We start from the raw sequence: 22,260 nt of genomic DNA, 5'->3' as shown, positions 1-22,260 counted from the left end.
ACTGTAATGAAAATTATTTCATTTAATTATCATTAGTACTCTTCGTAGTAGTATTTTCACCAGTCAACAAAGGTAACTGATGATCAGAGATACTAAGTGACTTGCCCAATGTCACATAGTTAGTAAGTAGCAGAACTAAAATATAAATCCAGGTCTATACACTCCAAACTCATGGTTTTGCCGTATCCCACACAGTCTGTAGAAAAGACTCTCTGCAGACCCTTTCTCTATACTTCTTAATTTTACAGAGTGAAATAATTTTATGCCTCCTAACCAAGCAAGTTAGCATGCAAACACTGCCTTGCAGGCAATAGTGTAATGAATTTTCTCTGTCAGCCAATTATATTCTCATCTCCCTGGCTATCTTTTCTATCAGTTTACAAATAAACATCAGTTTAGAGGAAAATCAGTTTTCCATTAAGTTCATGTTAAGTGCATCTGGCATAACACCTCTCATGTTATAAAAGTTTTAAAAAAAGCACGTATTAATGTTAGTCCCCATTTTAAGCACTTACTCATTCTTACCGTCATGACAACCCTACGACATAGGTAGTATTGCTAATCTCATTTTGAAGTTAAGGAGATTGAGGCACAGGGAAGCAACTTGCAGCAGACACATAAGTGGCAAGAAGCAGAACTGTTATTGAATATAGATAATCTGGCTCCAGCATCCATATCATGACCACAATGTTATCATCACTGGTCAGTGAGCCTGCATGTCACCCATGAGGGTAGAGTCCCTGGCCTGGAACAGCACATCTCACACCTTAGCAAACAAGTCTTTCCCGTCTCCTTCTGGCAATCAGCAGCCTCTTCCACAAAAGGGCCACAAACTTGCTGTGTGAGTTCAGCCTTTCACGTGGTAGGAGCTGTTTATCCTGCTGGGCAGGTCTGTCCCTATGAATTCTGTGAGAAGCCAACACTGAGGGTCACCTGTCTATCTTAGGTATTTTTGACATTGCCACGTTCCTCCCTCCAGCATCTTCATCATACCTTCCAATCAGTTAAGAAAAAAAATGAATACAATCAAAAATTGGGCAAAGATAGTAACCCAGGACCTTAAAAAATGAAAATGACATCGCTTATAAAATTATAAAAAAAGTTTAATTCGTAGAAAATCAGAGAAATGTAATTTAAATCAAGATACTTCTCACCCATAAGATAAGCAAATAATAAAGTTTTACAGTATAAAACTGACAAGAGTGTGGAGAAAGGAAATTCCATTCACTGCTGATATGACTATACACATATACTTAGAAAATAATCGAGATCTAGTATGGCTGACTCAGTAATTCCACTTACAGGTTTATGCAAGCAGATATGTACAAAGTTATTCACGGAAGCATTATTTATAAAATAAACACATGGAAACAAATATCAATGGAAAAGGAATAAGCAATTTATGATATACTCATACGTTTATTATTGGAGAGTAAAATGAATGAACCATTTCTAAACTACTCACTTTGTTACTTTTGGCAAGTACGTAGCCTCTTTGAATATCTTCTTTCCTGTTTTTGCTTTAATCTGTAAAATGGAAATACCAGCTTCACAAAGTGAAATGAGAGTAACTAAAAAAGGATAAAATAAAAAGCATAATCTAACATCCCACACATATGTGATATAAGGCATATTAGAATGTGATAATTTCTCATCTGTGAAATAGCTATAACTGACATTGTCTTAGAGAAAGAGATAGGAATGGGATATATGATTTGAGAAAAATAGATGTTTATTAAAACTGTTAAAAATGATAGGGACAGCTAGGTAGAAAGAGGAAAAAAAAATCAAATAAGGGTTCTCAGTAAAACTCTCATTTAAGAAATAGTCCTTAAAAAAACAAAAAAAGACATTAATAACTTGGATTGACCAATATGCCCCATTCCAAGAAACGTAGTGACTCAAACAACTTTTTCATTGAAAAATTATGAAATAGGAATTATACTGAGGCAGCCTCTAAAGTTATGATTTTCACTAACTTTCTTTTCAGTTTTTATTTTAAATGCGAGAAGCTGCAGATGATTTCAGAGAAGGAAAACCAGGTACTGTATTTTTTAATACATGAATTTTTTTGTACGAGAGGAAAATAATTTTGAAAATGAAGCCTACTTCTAGTAACACCATTAAACTATACTGAAAAGTTAACTTAGAATGTTTTTCAGAGGGAATTTGAATCAGTGTAGTTCTGAGTTTCCATGAGCTGTATGTCTATCAACCTTTGTAAGAGAGGGACATTTGAATTTATAAAGCATATTTGGGAAAATCCTAGGCAGTACCCTAAAGGACCCAATAAGGGCCAAAAGAGACAATAGGCTCCTCTTATTTAGACACAGGCTACATGTCCCTTGCATTAATGCTCCAAGCCCTGAATATAATATTGAGAATAAATGGAAGATAATTAATTATAAAGATTCTGTAAAAGCAATCAATGAGGGCAAGTAAAGCTAAAACAGGTTAAAAAGTTAATTCCTCAGCTAGCAGAGACAACTTAGGGAGTTGAAGAGAAATAAATACACATGAGAGCATTGGATAATGGGTGTTCATTTGGAAGAGCCTCATGAAAAAAGGTCACAAAGTGCATAAATGCATAAAGCTAGAAGGTGTCTCAGTTTATACCAACAAGAGAAACTAGCCATATTTAATAATGAAAATCTAAAATAAATAGCAAAAAGTCCAGAAATACTTTCCCCATAACATTTCTCTCCAACTCCAAAAGGGAGGCACAGGGATTATTCAAAGATACAGACTTTCAAAGCTCATTTTAGGAAATAACTGCACTTATTAATGACATGTTTTTAAATGTCATTGGCACTAAAATTCACTTTTTAATTCAAAACCTAAAGTAAGCCAATTCATTTATTATATCTAAAAAGGATGTAATGGATATACATTAAACTCATGTTTGTGTTTTAGTAATAAAAATAATTTCTTTTATTAATAAAAATAACACTAAATTTATACTATATTTAAATGTTGAGCTGTTCATAAGTCTTTCCTGCCATTGATTCTAACAAGGATAGCAACAAAGAAGCATATACAGAAATTCAAGACAAGTTTAAGAAGAGGGATGCAGTGGTTGTTTCCTTCCCTAAATCATTTAATTCAATGTTCAATGCACACGAGGCGCTTAACACATATTCAGTGATATAAGAAGTTCTCTTTTTAAGACAAATTGAATGAAAGTTGATTTTGATTTTTATTGCCAGTTACTTAGACTAATAACAATGACAATAGAGCAACCCACAAACATTATAATAGTAATTCACCTTTATTGAATTTTCTCCAACACATAATCCATTATCACAAAAAAAAAAACCAGAACTGTAAGTGAAGTTAACTCCTCTCTAAATACCTATTGCTTAAATTACAAGAACTCAAAAATAACAAAAATAGACATATGCAGACGCCTAATGAAGGAAAAGCTAGCCTATGCCACCATCTAGTGGCCACAGAATGTAGCACTAGAAAAAGAAAGCAATTACCCAGGGATGTAATACCAGAACATAAACATTTGGAGTTTGCATGTATAGCAGCTGCCCATCCCTCTCAGTTGGGCCAGCATAGGATCCACCTCTCTTCTTCCTTCTGCACAATTGCTTGAGCTGACCTTTGGACAAAACCAAGCAGGAACACAATCAAGTAGATGATTGCCTTTGCCCACCTCATGTAATTCTACCACCCTTCAACTGATACCTATTTGTTATGAGAAGTGTAAAAACGCATTTTCACTCATCAGATCAAACAATGAAAAATTAGTGAAGAAAACCTCATATACTGCTATTAACAGCATAAACTTGTAGAACACTTTGGCATTATTTAATAAAGATGAATATATATGTATATATAATTTATGATCCAGCAATTCCATTCCTGGGTACATACTCTCAAGTAATGGTTTGATCCTGAGGGAGTCTATGGTTAGAATTCCAAAGGTCTGGTAACTTGGATGGGTAAAAGTTATATTGTTATTAGCACCAACTTCTAACTGAAAATAAGCATTTCCTTTGTTTATGAAGGTAGGCAACAAACCGCAATATTATTAGGAGGACCTGTGATTTTTAGCTAATAAAAGTCACAGATATTGTCATATTCCATTTGTAGTTGTTGAAAATACATCAAAATTTCTTTTACCTTGATAACTACCTTCAAAATTATGATACTCTTACACCTACCACTAGATATTGTTATTTAATACCTTGTAAAGAAGTATGTCTATTTCTCTACCAAGAATTTGCTTTTAGTGATCCTGAGCAAAAAGAACAAAGCTGAAGGCATCATTCTAGACTTCAAAATATACTATAAAGCTATAGTAACCAAAGCAACATAGTACTGGTATAGAAACAAACCAATGGAACGTAAGAGAAAACCCAGAAATTAATTGCTGTATCTACAGCCAGCTGATTTTTGACAAAGGCACCGAGAACATACAGAGGGGGACAGTCTCTTCAATAAATGGTGCTGGGAAAACTGGATATCCACATGCAGAAAAACAAAAGTAGACCCTTTAACCTTATACAAAAATCAATTCAAAATGGATCAAAGACCTAAATGTAATACCTGACACTATAAAACTACTAGAAGAAAACGTAGGGTAGACACTTCAGGACATTGGTCTGGGGAAATATTTTATGAATAAGACCTCAAAAGCACAGGCAACAAAAGCAAAAATAAACAAATGGAATTATATAAAACTAAAACCTTCTGCACAACAAAGGAAACAATCAACAGAGTGAAGACAACCTACAGAACATGAGAAGATAGTTACAAACTATTCATCCTACGAGAATTAATATCCAGAATATACAAGGAACTCAAACATCTTGACAGCAAAAGAAAAAAATCAGATTAAAAAATGGGCAAATGATCTGAACAGACAATTCTCAAAAGAAGACATACAAGATATACAACAAATATTAATATATGAAAAATGTTCAGCATCACTAATCATCAGAAAAATCCAAATCAAAACCACAGTGAAATATCATCTCATCCTAGTTAGAATGGCTATTATCAAAAATACAAAAAAAAAAAAAAAAACAAATGCTGGCAAGGATGCAGAAAAGGGAGCTCTTATAGACTGTTGGTGGGAATGTAAACTATTAAAGCCACTATGGAGAACAGTATGGAGGTTCTTCAAAAAACTACACATAGAACTACCATATGATCCAGCAATCCCATTACTAGGTATTTATCCAAAGGAAAGGAACTCACTGTATTCAAGAGACATCTACACCCCCATATTTATAGCAGGATTATTCACAAGAACCAAGGTATGGTATCAACCTAGGTGTCCAACAGATGAATGCATAAAGAAAATGTGGCATATATACTCAAACCATTACATCCATATTTCAGCAAGCAGAAACAAGCAAGGAACAAAGGGAACAAACCATCCCTCCTCCACCCATTTCATATCAATTGTAGGTCATTAAGGCACTGACACCTGACACTGGCCAAGACTTAATTCAAGGCCACACCAAGCTATAAGAATTTTATTACTAATTTTTTTTTAAATGGAAGAGGTTGGGGTAGGGGAGAATAGATAAGAAAAAGCTAGCAGTTTGCACGACCTCCCTCCAGCACCTTCTGTTCTCTATATTCTACTATAATTTACTTCATAGTATTTATTAATCCCTGATACATTTTCTCTTTGTGTGTTCCCTCAGCCCGTATGTTCCAAGAGGTCAGGAACTCTGTCTTTTGTTCAATCCTGTATCCTGTATACCAGTCTCTGGAAAAGTGTCTGGAGCATAGAAGGAATTTAGTAAGTATTGGTTGAATGAGTGAATAAATTGATAATTCCAGGGGGAAAAAATAGTCTTAAGAAAATAAATCATGTAGATCCAGTCCTGACCCAGTCTTACCTGGTTATAAATAGATATCCCTCAACTGGAAAAATTAAGGCATCTCTCTGGAATTATTAATTTTAAAAAGCCTCCCTTCCTCTAAACAGATGATTCAAAAGCCCTTCCACAAGTCACAGCTGATACAACCACAGGCGATAGCCCTATAATAATTCCCTAGTCCTAATTATGTAACCAATATTCATTAATGCATGCAATAATCTAATTATTAGCAAGAATAATGTAAACATTAATATAATGTAGACTAATGTAAATTAATGATGTAATCAATTAACTATTTTTAATGCAAGCATTATTAGATGCTGGAAGGAAAGAATTCTGGGGCATGGTATAAAAGAGACATAAATCCTCATCTTCCATAGAAGGAAGTCCATAGATGCTATCCATAACTGAAAAATCTAGAAATAAAAAAAGCTATTTAAAAATCCTCGAACAGGCATTAGAAGAAACAGCTTGAAATGTTGAAGGTAGTTATTCTGGGATCAATACTCCGGGATTGGGAGGACTAGACCAGAGGTCTGCTGTTTTGGTTTTAAAGTTTACACAACTATCTAGTTTCAAATTAGGTATGTTTGACTTTTTCATATCAGGCTCGGTGCTGTCATTCCTCTGAGCCCGTAGACAATTTTATCTAAAATCTTGATTAGTAACCTTCCAAGGTCATTCTGGGGTGGTAGTGGGGACGGAAAATACACTCAGTGCAGAAAAGAGAAGGCTCGTTGGTCTACAGATAAATGTCCATCACACTCTAGAACTTTACTCTGGCAAAACCCTCCACGATTTTAAATGCAAAGCATTACACATGCACGCGTCCATGCTCCATCCTTCCTTCCCAGCCGAAGACCACAAGCACAATCCCTACACATTTACAAATTCTACACAACTGGGCATTGGAGTGTATGAGGTGGTGAGCCCAGAAAGGTGTACCAGGACCGATCTCAGCATTCAGCTCATTCTTAATATCACCTCTGACATTCGGGGTAAGAACATTTGAGGAAACACAGGGACCAGGGGTCAGCGCCAAAGACACAGACTCCAAGCTGACTGGCCCGACGCGCCGCGCCTCCCGGCCAGGGGCGGAGCCCACCCCGCCAGCCCCGCCCCAGCCGGCGTCAGCCACTTGTCCATCGCCGCTCGCTTCCAGTTGCGAAGTTTTAAGAGAGTTTCAGGAAGGACGCCGCTGGCTGCCTTTCTTAGAGCTCGAAGCTGCGCCATGCTCGCCCTCCGGAGCGGCCTGACTAGGATCCTGGCTGCGCGGACGCTTGCGCCCCAGGTACGAGCCGCTGGGTCACACCCGACCCCTAGCCCTGGGAGGGCCGGGGCACCTGACGTGGGCCCAGAAGTCTCGCGCATGCGCCTCCCTCCCCCCACCCCGCTCGGCCTCCGCATGCGCCCCGATTTCGTGCTCCCAGACCCGGAGTTCTGCGCGCTCGTCAGGTTCTAGTGCGAACCCAGGAGGCCTGCGCCGGGGTTCCGGGGACGCGCGAGAGGAGAGCGGTGCTGCCAAGGCAAGGGTACCCTGCCGAGGTCGCCTCCTGACCCACTCGCAGGCAGCCGCGGACAGAGGGCTTCTCTGGCCCGGATGCCAGGCGGCCCCCAGGACACCACTGAAGCGGTTTTGCGGCCCTGCACCGTCGCGACTGCGGCTCCGGGAGCGTTGGTCACGTTGCCGCCCGGCGATATCACGGCTCCTGTTGATTTGTGGCCTTACAGGCCACCACCCCCTCCAGATTTTAGGTTCAAGCCGGGAAAGCCAACCAGCCGCTTGCAGCAGAACCGGCCTCCCCCTCTTTGAAACGAAAGACACAACTTCCAAGCATTTTCCAGAGAAACTTGAGGCGGCGGCCCAGGGTCCCGGTGGGGCTGGACCCCGCCCAGTCACCCGAGTCTCCTGTGGTCTGTCCCCAAGCCAGGCAGGGTCCGGAGCCCTGGAGCCAACATGATAACCTTGGATGAGAAATGTACAAAATGGAGTTTATGATTCAGCCTTACCTGTGAATCAAACCCAGAGATTTTTCTTACTCCTTTCTGAAGAGGCAACACAAGAAGGGGGTTGACCTGTTTCAGAGGCAGACTTTCTGGTGAACACTAAAGAAAAGCCATTAATGTCTATTCACTCTAGATTAACAATGTAGTCTTTATACTTCTGAGCCTCGGGGAAGGGCCAAGGATTGTTTCCTTACATTGTTATTCCCAGTAATGACATCTCCACTAATGCACTGACAACTCTGGTGTAGCGGCTGCTTTTCGCTCCTGAGCTCCATAGGGAAAGAATGAATAATTACTCGAAACACAGTGTTTAGAGAAAGGGAGAGGTCAAACTCTGAAGGAGAAAATAGTTAAGTTCCTTCCTGTATTTATTTCCAAGAACACGAGCAAAAGGTCAGGGTCGTTTGCTAATTTATCATCCACACAGGTCAGCTGTTTTCAACTGACCTTTGCACTCGGCAGCTTTGGGCAGGTGTTTTCACCTGAGCCTTCATTCACCCTGCTCACGTTCTTTCCATCCAGCCATCTTTCTTCTAGGCCCAGCCCTCCACATTTCCCCCTTTTTATTTAAAATTAGAGACAGAGTGTGAGTGGGAGAAAGATGTAAGCTTTAGCCAGTGTCTTTTACATAATGGTGTTGGGAGGTCATCAATTGGCGGATCTGTCCTAGAAAGTAAAAAAAGAAAGTGACAAGACCAAGCATGACCAGTTAATAAATAATTTTGGTTGGTCACGGGAACGCACCATATTGTATTATGTAAGTTGGTAACACACACACACACACACACACACAGGAGGATTAGAGGAATGATAAGCTACTGACTCTGATGTAAAGTTAGTCTGTTCCATTACTCTGCCAGGACCATGGCGGCAACCATACTCTTCCAGTCCATCTTGAGTCACTGGTAGACAGAGGGATCTCTGAGTCCCACCACATTAGGGGCTTAAACACAAGTGGGTTTAAGACATGAGCCCAGTGAACTGTGGCTGTACTGAATTAGAGAAATAAAAGGAGAAAAAGGCTGCAAAGCAGCCTTTGGGATACCTGACTGCCATTATGGGCAACAATAACCAAATACACCAGAAAAGTGTTCCCCAAGGTAGGAGGAGCCCCCAGTTGTGTTATAGCTGAAGCCTGTGTCTCTAGTTGTGTCAACTGACCCCACGTGATCCTGGGCACTGTCATAGTGTTACGTGTCTGTCGTGGTGGGACCCTGTCGGCAGCAGCTGGAGGGAGAGACGTTTCATTTGTGGAATCCAGCTCAGGATATAGGCGAACTCATCTGGAAGGGAACCACTCGGGACCTATAGAAGTTTGAACATACCCTCTTCCCCATGTTAAGGCAATTACAATCAAAGGCCAATCTCTTGGAATTAACGACAGCTGGGGAAGGCTGGGTTGTAGCGGACCCCTAGGGACTATAATAGCATTAAGAGGTCTTAGGTCCTGTAGTAAACACCACTTATTGCTCTTTTAGGTAGGACAAATACAAGAATGTTCCATGGGCTCAGGGAAGGTTCTATGTGTCCCACTTTAAGTTGATCTTAGACAAGAGATTTTAAATGTTTTGATTTATCCTGCTTAATGGGCCACTGCTCTATCCAGATGGGTGAATTAGTAGTCCATTGTAAAGGTGTGGGTTGCACTGGATGTACCTGAGCAGTGGCCCCTAATGAAAAAACTGGGTAGTTAGAAGATTCCGTTGTTCTAGAAAATCTCATCCCTATAAAGATTGGCCCTCTCTTAGGCAAAGAAAAGTGGATGGTTTACTAGGGGAGGCATAGAGACCCCTTTTGAGACGGGGAGGAGAAGGAGGTAGCTGCTTCTGTTGAACCGCAGAAGGCGATGGTGGAGAGAATGGTTCAGGATTAAGGAATTTTATGGCAGGGGACGCCAGCTCCTCCAGCAGAGCAGACGGTGGAGGAGGAGAAGCGGGTTCCAATGGATTAGAACCTGTAGGAACATGTAAGGGAGTCAATGCTGTTTGCACCAGGCTCCGTGTAGTTAACACTGCAAGGGGCACCGGAAACCCCTGCTTAAGATTCTTCTTAAAAACCTTTCCCTACTTGTCCCCAGAGCTCTAACTCTAATGTGCCCTCATCTGGGAACCAGAGGCAATGCCATCTTACTGCACACAAGAGTTGTTAAGCTTTTGGTTCGAGAGAACACTGGGCAGCCTTTAAGAGTTGTTGCAAAGTGCACAGATGAATTTGCTGATCTTTTGTCAGGTGCTGCCCCATATTAGAAATCCCCTTCTGAACTACACGCGCCTGTCCCCTTCTCAAAGTAGCAGGCAGGACTGTCCCTTACCAGCATGATTCCCTTTGTAGTCCAGATGACGAAAACACTCACTGGACAGGCAGATTCATGAATCACATCGGGGTCACCACTTGTAGCAGCCGCTTTTCACTCCTGAGCTCGGTAGCAAAGGAATGAATAATTACTCAAAACACATAGTGCTTAGAGAGAAGGACAGAAGCCAACATCAGAAGGAGAAAATGGCCTCCTTAGCTAACTTCCTTCCTGTATTTATTTCCCAGGACACGTGCAAAAGATCAGGGTCATTTGGTAATTTCTTTAACAACATCCATACAGGTCAGCTGTTCTCAGCTGACCTTGCACACAGCAAACAAGCAGCTTCGGGCAGGCATTTTCGCCTGTCTCTTCATTCACCCTGCTCACGTTCTTTCCATCCAGCCATCCTTTCTTCTAGGCCCAGCCCCTACACTCTGGCTTTGAGCCTCTGGAACCAAGAACTGTTTCTAAGCAGCTTTCAGGAACCTCTCACTTTTTGCTAATTAAAGCTTCCCTTTACCCATCCCTCACCAGATGCACTGGTGGTTTGCTGGTCCATGCGTTTGTGGTTATAATCCTCATTTCTCATTCCAGAGTAAACTCAATGCATTTGAAGATAATTTTCTCTAATGTCTTTTGTTTAGTTTGACATTTCCAAATACAAATTGCTGAAAGTCAGCTTAAAAAACAGTTGTTACAAATACCCCATTGGCTCATTTTCTGATATATTTGTTTTATTTATATTTTTTTAAACTATAGATACTAAGCAGGATTTTTTTTTATTTTCGTATCATTCTGTTATTAGAGTTTGGTTAAATTGACCCAAAAAGAATGTCTATCAAAAGAAGGGGTAGCTGCAGTTGCTTTTGGTGGGAAGAACTGCTTTTCAATTAAACTTAGACACTGGTGCAATAGGAACATAAGTCATAGTGGACATAAATGGAATGAACTCAATTATAATTAAGACATTTTACACATAAATAAAATACGCAGACATTTATATGTTGTAATCAAAAATATGTCAGTGAAAGAAACCTATTAAAACTGTTCTAATAGATAATTCTGGTTAGTCAGCTTCAGGAAGTTGTCTCATGCTAAACAAACCTACTTAAAGATGGATTTGTAACTGGGATGCCACAGGAGTGTGTGTGTGTGTACATGTGTGTTAATACATATACATTTGTATATACGTACATGTATACATGCACACAGACACACAAACTGAGAGGATAATTTCTGGCAGGGCATTTTGCTACTGAAAGTTAAGTTCGCTTAAGCTCAGAGAACCAAATTAGGACAGAAATTTACATAGTGAGACTATGACTATTACAAAGGGAACTAATGGTTCTTAAAGGATATTTCCATCAACCTGGTATAATTGGGTGTAATAAATGTAATTAGAAACAGTGATTCAGACAATTCTGACTTGTTATTTCTCCCTTTTCAACATGCATACATCTCCCCCAATAATACAATGCAATTGGATAGGTCATAGCTTCCTTTTACATTAGTTACATTCCAGTCCTATTTTTGATCAGTGGTCTTCATCATTGGATTTAGGAAATACTTTGACCTGAATAGCCATCCCCATTCTTTTAGAAACTTGAAAAAGAAAAGTAGTTAATCTTTATTGACATCTCTATATAAACAAATGTACGTAGAGGGTTGGCAATAGAAGTACAAACTCAATAGAAGTACCAGACTCAGATTTGGTTGTTATTATGTAATTAAACCTACCTTCCCAAAATATTTAAATTTGCTTTTTCTTCTTCAGGTGTGCTCATCTTTTGCTACAGGCCCCAGACAATATGATGGAACATTCTATGAATGTCGTACTTATTACCTTAAACCTTCGAAAATGAATGAGTTCTTGGAAAATGTTAAGAAAAACATTCATCTTCGGACCGCTCACTCTGAATTGGTTGGATTCTGGAGTGTTGAATTTGGAGGCAGAGTGAATACAGTGTTTCATATTTGGAAGTATGGTACGAGTCATCTAGTTTAAGTGTTCAGTACAGATTTTCATCCTGTCAGATATTATGTGAAACTTAGTTCTTGGATCTATATTACTATAGATACATATAGGTTAAGTTATATTTTTAAAAAACAATACCAAAAAAACAAATTTAGTGATTATTCTTCCAATGGTATACCTCTAACAACCCCTTGCTTGAACTCTTGTGTTATAAATAGGAAAATGTGAAGTCTCATATATCAAATCATAAAATTATGAACTAGACTTTAATTCTCAGAAAAATTTTAGAATGGTTTGTTATAAAGTTGGTTTATGAAAAATTTAGAGCAGTGATTGCAAAAGTCCACGTGGGTTAGGATCACAAATGGAAAAGAGAAGTATCTTTTCTTATTATTACACCTATGGCCAGATATCAATATTTTAGCAGAAATAATTCAAACATTTAGGGGCTTTACGAAAACAGAGGTTTATAGGGGATGATGGTTACCTTTTAAGCTGTACCTAACTCTGAGATTTGGTAATTCTGTTATGTTTGAGACCACTTTTGTTTCATTTCTATACCCCAGAGTTTCAAGGAATTCACCGTCATACTACTCTAGGTAGGCAAAGGAAAAGAAATCAGAAAAAGTCCTTCCCATATCAAAGCTTACCTACCCCTGGGTTTAGTAGAGGAAGTAAAAAACAAGTTACAAGAATTGCTAGAATGTTTGTTACTCCACTGTCTATTCTTAACCATCCACATCAGGACTTTAGATAATATCTAAAGAACTTTTAATAATTTCATTTAGTATTTAGTGATAAGTGTCCAAAGTTAATAGTCATAAGTAACTTAATATGAAAAGTGTTTATTTTTTACTTAACATGACCTTTGTTTAGTTCTTCCCTGTTATAATAAAACAAGCCCTATTAAAACATAATTTATGTTATAGATATACCACAAGCTGAATCATGTCCCATTAAAAAACTGCTAATAAAGCCTTATAACTCACTTAAATTATCAGATAGGTGTTATTCCTTATCCCCAGCATAAATCATATAAAACCCTTTTACCGTTAGTCTTAGATTAGTCCTAGGAGGTACTAATAGTAAATATAGCATAGTCATCCCTGTGTATTCATAGGGGGTTGGTTACAGGACCCCATCCCACTCCCACCCCCTCATCCCGCCACCCCAGTACCTTGTGAATACCAAAATCAGCATAAGTCCTTTGTATGAAATGGTGTAGTATTTGCACAGAGCCTACACACATCTTCCCATATACTTTACATCATCTCTAGATTACTTATAATAACTAATACAATGTGTACGCTATGAAAATAGTTGTTATACTGTATTGTTTTTGTTTTTTATTGTGTATTTTTTTAATATTTTTAATCCAGTTGGGTGAATTTACAGATGTACAGCCCACAGATACAGAGGGCTGACTGTACTAGTCCCTCATGTTGGTAAATGCATATATCTGTTTGGGTAACTTAGAAAGAAAAGAAATAAGTTGTAGGGAAAAAGAATGATTGACAATAAGTGAAAGAATCAGCATTATTTCTTTGGAAGCTGTTTGTTCAAAGGAGAACAGGCTTTAAAAGTACATCTTAATTTCATTTATGTTAAATTTGATTCAAAGTGTACCTTGACCTGATCATCCACCACCACCACCAAGGAAAAATAGTCTTTCTCTAAACTAGCACTATACATCAAATGCCTCAATTAATTAATAAGAATAGTTAGCATATACTGAGTACTGACTAAGGTACTAAATCCCATTCTAAGGTCTTTTCATGTGTTAATTCATTTAATCCTCACAACAACCTTGGAGGTAGGTGTTATATTATCATCTCCATTTCACAGAAGAAGAAACTCAGACACGGAAAGTTTCAATAACTGACCTAATTTCCACAACTGCCTGCTAAAGTGGTAAGCCTGTAAAGCCATTATATGACATTAAAATTAGTTCTTTACATTTCTACTACCCTTTTAGACCATGAGTAACTTAAGGGCAGTTGTGACATCTATTTATGTTGGTATCTCCAGTGACAGAACACAGCGTTTTTATATGGCATTGATGAACATTTGTTGAACTGAATGAAATCCAAAGAAAATTATAGGTGGTTTTAAATTGAAAATTTTTATTTTTCTTAATTCTTTTTTTCCCACAGATAATTTTGCTCATCGAACTGAAGTTCGGAAAGCCTTAGCCAAAGACAAGGAATGGCAGGAACAATTGACCATTTCAATTTGGCCTCTAATTGAAGAACAAGAGTTTGATATTACTTATCTGGTACCATGGTGCAAATTAGAAAAGCCTCCAAAAGAAGGTTAAGTACTTCTTCCTTCTTAGACTTTGAGTTTTAATCAGTAAAATAGTAAAGATCTAATGCTATAAAGACTAAAGTTCCACAGAAGAAAAAATAAAATTCTTCATTTTATGTATAACTATATGGTGAATATGGAGATAAAAATGAATTTGAGCTCTTTGCTTATCCTTAGAACAATGAACATCAAATAATGAAGTACTTTTCCAAATTGGAATCTGACTGACTCTTAAAGGTTAGCTGTGTTATATAAAAAGTCAACATGGTGGAAAAGTGGGAATTAGGAGCAAGGAAAACAGGTATAGGTAGGTAAAGGGAAGTTTATGAAATTTTGTCACAGTTTTAAAGTTATCAATTTTTAAATATACAAGTATTTTTTCCACAAATTCAGCTAATCAGATGTACTTAAATCATTAAGTACATCTTTGCTTGTAAGACTGACTGTTTTGGGGAATAAATTAACTTAAACTCTTAAGCTATATTATTGTAGTTTAACTTGTATACCTTCCTCTTTCTCATTTCTTGGTTTGAAAATAATTCCTTAAGATTTTTCTACTTGCTGATTTTACTTCTTGCTCACTTAAGGAAATAATTACCTCAATCCAGTTTTAAACCTAGGTCAGATTAGAAAAACATAGACTAATTTAAATTTTATTTTATTTCTCCCATAAACTCAATTTTGTATTTTATTTTAAATTACTAGAGCCTTGAAAAGTCTTATTTGGATCCTAATACACTTAAAATTCCCCTTAGCTTTCAGCACTATTAAATAAAATACTTGGCTTCTGGAACAGTGTCAGATCTTAGTTCTCTTCCTCTATGTTGTTCATAATTCTTTAGTAATTGTACTTTTTTCCTTTTTCTTACACAAGAAATCTAATCTAATCTTGTCCTGTAGTTTCTTTCTCTCCACCCACCCCATAATTCTGACCAGAAGATATCAATAAAATGCTTTTCAAGCTTTTGCCTGGATATTTAGGAACAATAAGACCATCTCCTTCAGGGTTTTCTTTTTTTCCTCAAAGACTCGAACATGACTTCAGGTCAACTATTTGCTGTTCTTGTTAGAAATGAAATCCTCTAAGGGGAAATTATACAAAGAAAAAAGTATTCTCTTTCAAAATTGAAAAGAAGAGGGAAATGTAGGAGATCAGATAATACTGCTGTTACTCATTTCTTTTTTAAAAGTGTAGACTTGGCATTCTACTAAGTGAAGTATCCCAAGAATGGGAAAACAAGCACCACATGTACTCACCATCAAATTGGTTTTAACTGATCAACACTTAAATGTGCGCATATAGGAATAACATTCATCGGGTGTCAGGCAGATGGGAGGGGGGAGGAGGGGATGGGTATATTCACACCTAATGGGTGCCATGTGCACTGTCTGGGGGATGGACACACTTGAAGCTCTGACTCAAGTGGGGCAAGGGCAATATATGGAACCTAAACATTTGTATCCCCATTATGTGCAGAAATAAAAAAATTTTTTTTAAAAGTGTAGACTTGGGCAGCTCAAAAATCGTATTTCATTATAAAGTGTCAATATCTGTTTTATTGACAAATTTTACAGATTAAAAACATTTCAGAGGATAGTTTATACATAGCTTCCAATCCTTTTTCCTTTTTTCTTTGTAATTAAGCTTAACAACTGACCCTTAAACATGGACAAGCACTTTTTAACCATCAAAGCAAGGAAAAAGAATGCAGAGAATTAATAAATATGACTACATAAATATGTATACATAGGTTATCCTCCAAATACGAATATGTTGGTCAGCCTTCTGCTTGAAACAAACAAACCTGATTAAAAATTTCTTGATTATCTTTTGTAAAATAATTCTTATTCTCCCTATTCTAGGAGTCTATGAACTGGCTATTTTTCAGATGAAACCTGGTGGACCAGCTCTATGGGGTGATGCATTCAAAAGGGCAATTAATGCCCATGTCAATCTAGGCTATGCAAAACTAGTTGGTGTTTTCCACACAGAATACGGAGAACTCAACAGAGGTACAGTTGCCCATTCCTTCTATGTAATTGCAGTGTGTATTGGTGATCTATTAAGTTGAGTCAGTTTGTCTCTCTTTTTCATTATGGTGTCTATTTTAATTTTTATTTCCAAATTTTTAGTTTTTTATAATTTTAAGGGTTGTAAAAATGGGCTTACATCTTATTTTTTTAGAATATTAATACTTTATGGAGCCTATTTCAAATGCTAAACTGCTGCTTTCCATTGATACATCAAAATTATAAAATTTTAAAATTGGAGGGATCCTCAAGAAATATTCTTTTTTCCTTTAAATATACTTTTATTGATTTTTAAAAATATAAGATTACTCAGGGTAGAGAGATTCTCTCCAAATGAAAATGTAGTATATATTTTTTACAAATGCTAAAAACATGGACAAGCCCAAGGAAAAAAATAACTCATTTTCCATTACTTCAAGATAATACTGCTAACATTTTTGTCTTTGTTATATAATGACATAGGAATACAAAGAACAAAATGTTATTAGATATAAACATGCTAGAAACAATGCATATTCATAGTTGATAATGACTTCATAACACTTTAGCAAGTTAGATAGCATGTTAGATAGATGTACACATAGATAGCATAATAGATAGATTGACTGACTTTATTTACTAAAACACCGATTTTGGGCACTTAACTTTTAAAGTTGAAATTAATTGCAGTGAGAATTTCAGAGAGTCTTTGGTGTAAATCTAAAAAAATGTGTATAAAGTTCATCTGGAAGAATAAATGACTAAGAATACCTAATAAAATATTTGAAAGACTCTATATCCAATTGCCTCCTCAATTTCCCTATTTGAATGTTCAATGGACATCTCAAACCTAACATATTCAAAGCTGAGTTCCTGATCTTTAGCCAGATATTCAACTTCTAGTAATATATACAAAGAAAATAATCAGAATATACAAAAAAATGTATTTCCAAGTCGGAAAATATATGATGAGGAGAAAATTTATGAAAATTATTACATGTCTATCTTACACCATATGCTAATAGAATTTAAATGGATTATAGATTCAAGAAAAAAATGAAATCATAGAATTATTAAATGGATGAATTATTAGATGAATTAATAGATGAATAATTCATTCATATATTCATATAAATGAATTTATTTAATAATATGGATGGGGACTATATTTCTAAGCTAAAAGGTTATGAAGAAATGATGAAGGGAAAATAATTAATTGATAATTTTATTATGGAAAGGCTCAAATTTTCTGCATGCCCTAAATCACCATAAATGAAATCCAAAAGCAAAACAAAAGAATGAAAACTTACCCAAAGGTAGACATACAGATGGCTGCTAAATATATTTTAAAGAAAATGCAAATGAAAACAATAATGAGATACAATTTTTTACCTAGCAAAGACATATAGTTAAGTAAGGGAAAAATTAAGTACTCATACACAGTGTATAGTTCATGTTGGTATAATTTTTCCTTCCAAAAATTTGGCAATATAAATAAAAAGCCTTAAATTTTTTTTGTCTTTGCCAGTACTGCTTCTAGGGAATATGCATAGATGTGTATGTGTATATTAATACATACATTTAGTAATACAGCAAAGACATTTGAAAGGACATAAAATATATAGTAGTCATATAATGAATGATAAGATTAAAGGTTTTTTTAAAGTTTCTATTTTAATTTTCTATACTGGATATGTATAACTTTTATAAGAAAAAACTACTGAAAATGGTGTGCACACATTTTTTAATCTTAAATTCATTCTCAGCATAGTAGGAGAATGATAATCTGCTGAGTATAAATTGATACATCATTTCTGGAGCACAGTATCTATGTCCTTTGGTTTTCTCAATTTAAATTTTAGGAGTTTATATTAAGGAAATAATCAGATCCAGATTGCCTGGGTTCAAATCCTAGCTTCATCGCTTACTAATTTAGTGACCTTGAGCAAATTGCTTAATCTCACTGTACCTTAGTTTCCTGATTCATAAAATGCTACAACCTACAACATGGATTATTATGAAGACTAAGTGAGTGAATACACGAAACATGCTTAAAACCAGGTCTGGCACACAGTAAGCACCCAACAGATGTTAGTAGTAGTCATCAGCATTGTTATTATTGTAGGTGTACATGTAGGTGCTGCTCTAATGAAGCTTAGGTCAACCTTGTTTATGATAAGGAAACACTGGAAACAATGTGTTATGACCCTAGTTATATAATAAATGTACTTGTAATACACAAGTAGACATACATATACATCATTTACATCAATGTATCTTATGTAAGCATAAATATATATGCTATGTGTACATTATAAATATATAAATACACATAAAAATACATATATATAAATGTGGAAAAGATACACCAAAATAGACAAGTGGTTATTTCAGGGTGGTAAGATTAGAAATGGTTACTTTCTCCTCTTATTTATCTGTATTTTCTAAAATCCGTACAGCTAACATGTAGTAAATTTTAATTATAGAAGGCTTATAATTATGTATGAAACATTTATTTCAGTATTTTGTGGAATACTACAATATTAGGAATAATCTAAATAATCAACAATAAGGGGTTAGTATAAAAAATTGTTAGATATGGAGGAATTCATATAGCCATTAGAATTAATATTGACATAGAAAATTCTCATATTGTTGATTTTTTAAAAATCTGTTTCTAAGCATAATATACTGAAAGACCTTAATTTGGTTTACTCATTTTTTTTCAAAAAAGATGCCATATATTATTAATAATAGAGGTTTATCTAGGAAATTAAAATTATGCTAATTTTAATGTTTTCTTTCTTTGTATCATCTAAATTTTCTACACTTAACACAATTTTTTATAATCTGCTTTTTAAAAAATAGAATCAAATGTAATAGGAAGTGATGAAAGCTGGAGCTAGTCATAATTGTGCCTTTAGCTATGTTCCTTTACATCTCCTCTTCAGCCTTCTGTTTCCTGTTTGATTGATTAATTTATAAATTTCTCTCCCAAATCTCTGGCCTCTCTGAAATCTTATCACTAACATATTTAGTTGTACCTTTTTGATGTCACTATTTTGATTTAGAGAAAAAGACAACATTTCTGATTCATTTTTTGGTATTTTTTATTTATTAATGCCATATTCTTTAGAAACTATTTTTGGTTTATTTCTGCAGTTTATGTTCTTTGGTGGAATGAGAGTGCAGACAGTCGTGCAGCTGGGAGACATCAGTCTCATGAGGATCCCAGAGTTGTGGCGGCTGGTAAGCTGTTTCACTAGGCATGAATTACTTCTAGAACAAATTTGATTCAGTCAATAACTCTACATGCCTTCTTATGAAATGTTTTTCCAGTTCGAGAGAGTGTCAACTACCTAGTGTCTCAGCAGAATATGCTTCTGATTCCTGTGCCATTTTCACCGTTGAAATAGTTTTCTACTGAAATACCAAGCATTTCATTAATTGGCATGAGGTGTGCTAATAGTGCCTAAATTCTCCCAAGAAGTTCTCACTTATATTTGAAGGAGGTGGTAAGCTAATTTGCTATATTTCTTGCATATTTGAAAGCTAAATCTGTCCTTTGTCACCACCACTTCAGGAAATAGTTCTGCTCATTTTCCCTGGGGCATTTTGGTATCTACTATACATTAGAAATAATTGTCACTATTTCATGATCTTGAATATCTCTTCTGTATTTTGACAACCTTTTGCTTTATATTATAGCATTTTCTTATATTCAAATAATGGTTTTACATTTCTTTGCCTGATAATATTTTTAAATTATTTATATACAATATCTGTCTTTTTATCATGTCTGTTTTTTCTTAGATATAAAAAAAAATTTTGCCCAGTAAAGTTTATTTTGTTATATCAAATGGGATTTATAGAAATATTATATCAAGGATATTTCTTTACTTTGGAAAAGTACAATATCATCTCTGTCATCTGTATTAATTATGGTTTTCACATTAATTATTAGTCACTCTAACTTAGAAAATAATGTAAATAGGTCACGGCATTAAAAATCTATAGAAGACTCTTTGGTTTATATGCTGAAATGTGTTCACTTATAATTAATTGTACTAATTTTTACTTCATTTTGGACCACTAACAAAGATCTTGGGACATTTATTTGTTTTAAAGAGATCTTTATGGTTATGGAAATGCTTGTCCTAATAAAAGTCTACATATCTACTTTGATTTTTTAATTTGCATTTTATATTTATATCCTCTTCTCTGGAGCTCTTATTGTGTTGCTGTAGGATAGTGACACAGTAATAAGGTACCAACTTTATTGTGACCATTAAGTTACATCAAGAAAATAGCATGCTAGTAACCCCAGGAAGGAAGGTTTCTTTAGTACTACCACAGATACTCTAGGGTTTTCCTTTAAACATCTTTAATTTCCATTTTACTTGATGCCTTTACCTTCTAAAACTAGGTTTGGTACTCCAAGATCTCCTGATAGTCTATATTTATGGCTATATTATTTTATATTTCTAAAACATATTATATCTATAAAATAGTAAATTATGAATTAGCTGTCCAAGAGAAATTTGGAAAACAGAAAGTACAGTTTTCTCTCATTTATCAGACCCCAAGGGATTTGTAGTTTATCTAGACTATTATATACTGTAAGATATTATACATTGTAAGAAAGGCAGGCAGTGGCAGCTTCAGCAAACCTGTGCCTCCTCAGTAGTCTTTTCCATGCAGAGTACAAAGAATCCTAAGACATCTCACATTTATGTGAAACAGTTGGGGACTCAGTATGTGCTTAATATACACATAATTAGCAATTTAAAAATGAAAATTGAACTAAATTAAAAGTTAAAAGTTAACACATACTACAGAAGATAGTTTAATATTTTGTTTCAGAATGTTGCAGTGTCTTAGGGTTATGAGATCAATTATCTGTGATAGTAAACGCTAAGGGGAGGGCTGGCATTTTGATCTCTTTAATGGATTGACTCAGAGTTACCTTAAGGGCTTCCCTGGTTTGGGCCAAAATAGGACTTCTTGGTTTAAATCAGGTACCTTATTCTTCATACTTAACTCCAGGTGGATTTTGCCTTTTTCCAAAACTTAAGATGACAGGGATTTGCCTTCCAAGAGGTCTCATTTGAAGAGGAAAGTAATTTACATGTTACAGGTTCCTATCTTAGCATCCTGTTTTTCTCTAGTCCGTTCAACCTTCCATTCTCTTAAATGACTCTCAGCACCTCCTCCCCCCATCTTCATTTAGCTGATGACTTTTCCTTTTACATCACTGAGAAAATAAAAACATCACAAGAGACTTGGCACAAGTTGCCACCCCTTATCCACCCACTTTTCTGCGGCCAGGCCCATATGCCGTACCCTCTCTCCTCTTACTGTGCATGAATGGTCCGTGTGCCAAGCAAAGACACACCCCTCACCTTGGACACTCACGGCTGAAGGATGTGGCCCCAGCGCTTCTCTCTGTCTCCTGAAGCCACAGCTTTCCCTCTCAACTAGATCCTTCTCCTAGCATACAGATATCCTATTATTTTCCCCACCATCTTTAAAAAAAAATTTTTAAAAACTTCTCACCCCGTTTTTTCCCCTTTACAATATGACTCAAAAGAGTAGTAGTTCATACTTCCTATACTTTTCTCCTCTCACATTATCTCATAAACATTCTCTAATCACCACACCAGCCAAATTGCTTTTATCAAACTCACTTCCCAATCCTCATTTTATTTGACCTGTTAGCAACTGACCTCTCCTTCCTTCTGGAAATACTTTTTTCATTTCTCAAAACACTGCACAAGCTTTCCTTCCTCATTAACTCTCTAGTCTTCATCTTGTCCTCT

The 22,260-nt window shown here is 36.1% G+C and overlaps 1 protein-coding gene across 1 annotated transcript; it reads left to right on the top strand.

The window, feature by feature from the left end:
* Nucleotides 1-6,960: 6,960 nt before the first annotated feature.
* Nucleotides 6,961-20,620, top strand: LOC123645807 (protein NipSnap homolog 3A-like). The gene is made up of 6 exons (XM_045562294.1): nt 6,961-7,137; nt 11,924-12,134; nt 14,278-14,436; nt 16,295-16,444; nt 19,604-19,690; nt 19,781-20,620. Exons 1-6 carry the CDS (start codon nt 7,078-7,080, stop codon nt 19,855-19,857), a joined length of 744 nt encoding a protein of 247 aa, XP_045418250.1. The 5' UTR covers nt 6,961-7,077; the 3' UTR covers nt 19,858-20,620.
* The last annotated feature ends 1,640 nt before the right edge of the window (nt 20,621-22,260 follow it).

This window comes from Lemur catta, chromosome 10 (genome assembly GCF_020740605.2).
Source record: "Lemur catta isolate mLemCat1 chromosome 10, mLemCat1.pri, whole genome shotgun sequence".
Classification (NCBI taxonomy): Eukaryota; Metazoa; Chordata; class Mammalia; order Primates; family Lemuridae; genus Lemur; species Lemur catta.
Note: the sequence above shows the minus strand (reverse complement) of the source record. Positions and strands in the feature narration are given on the sequence as shown.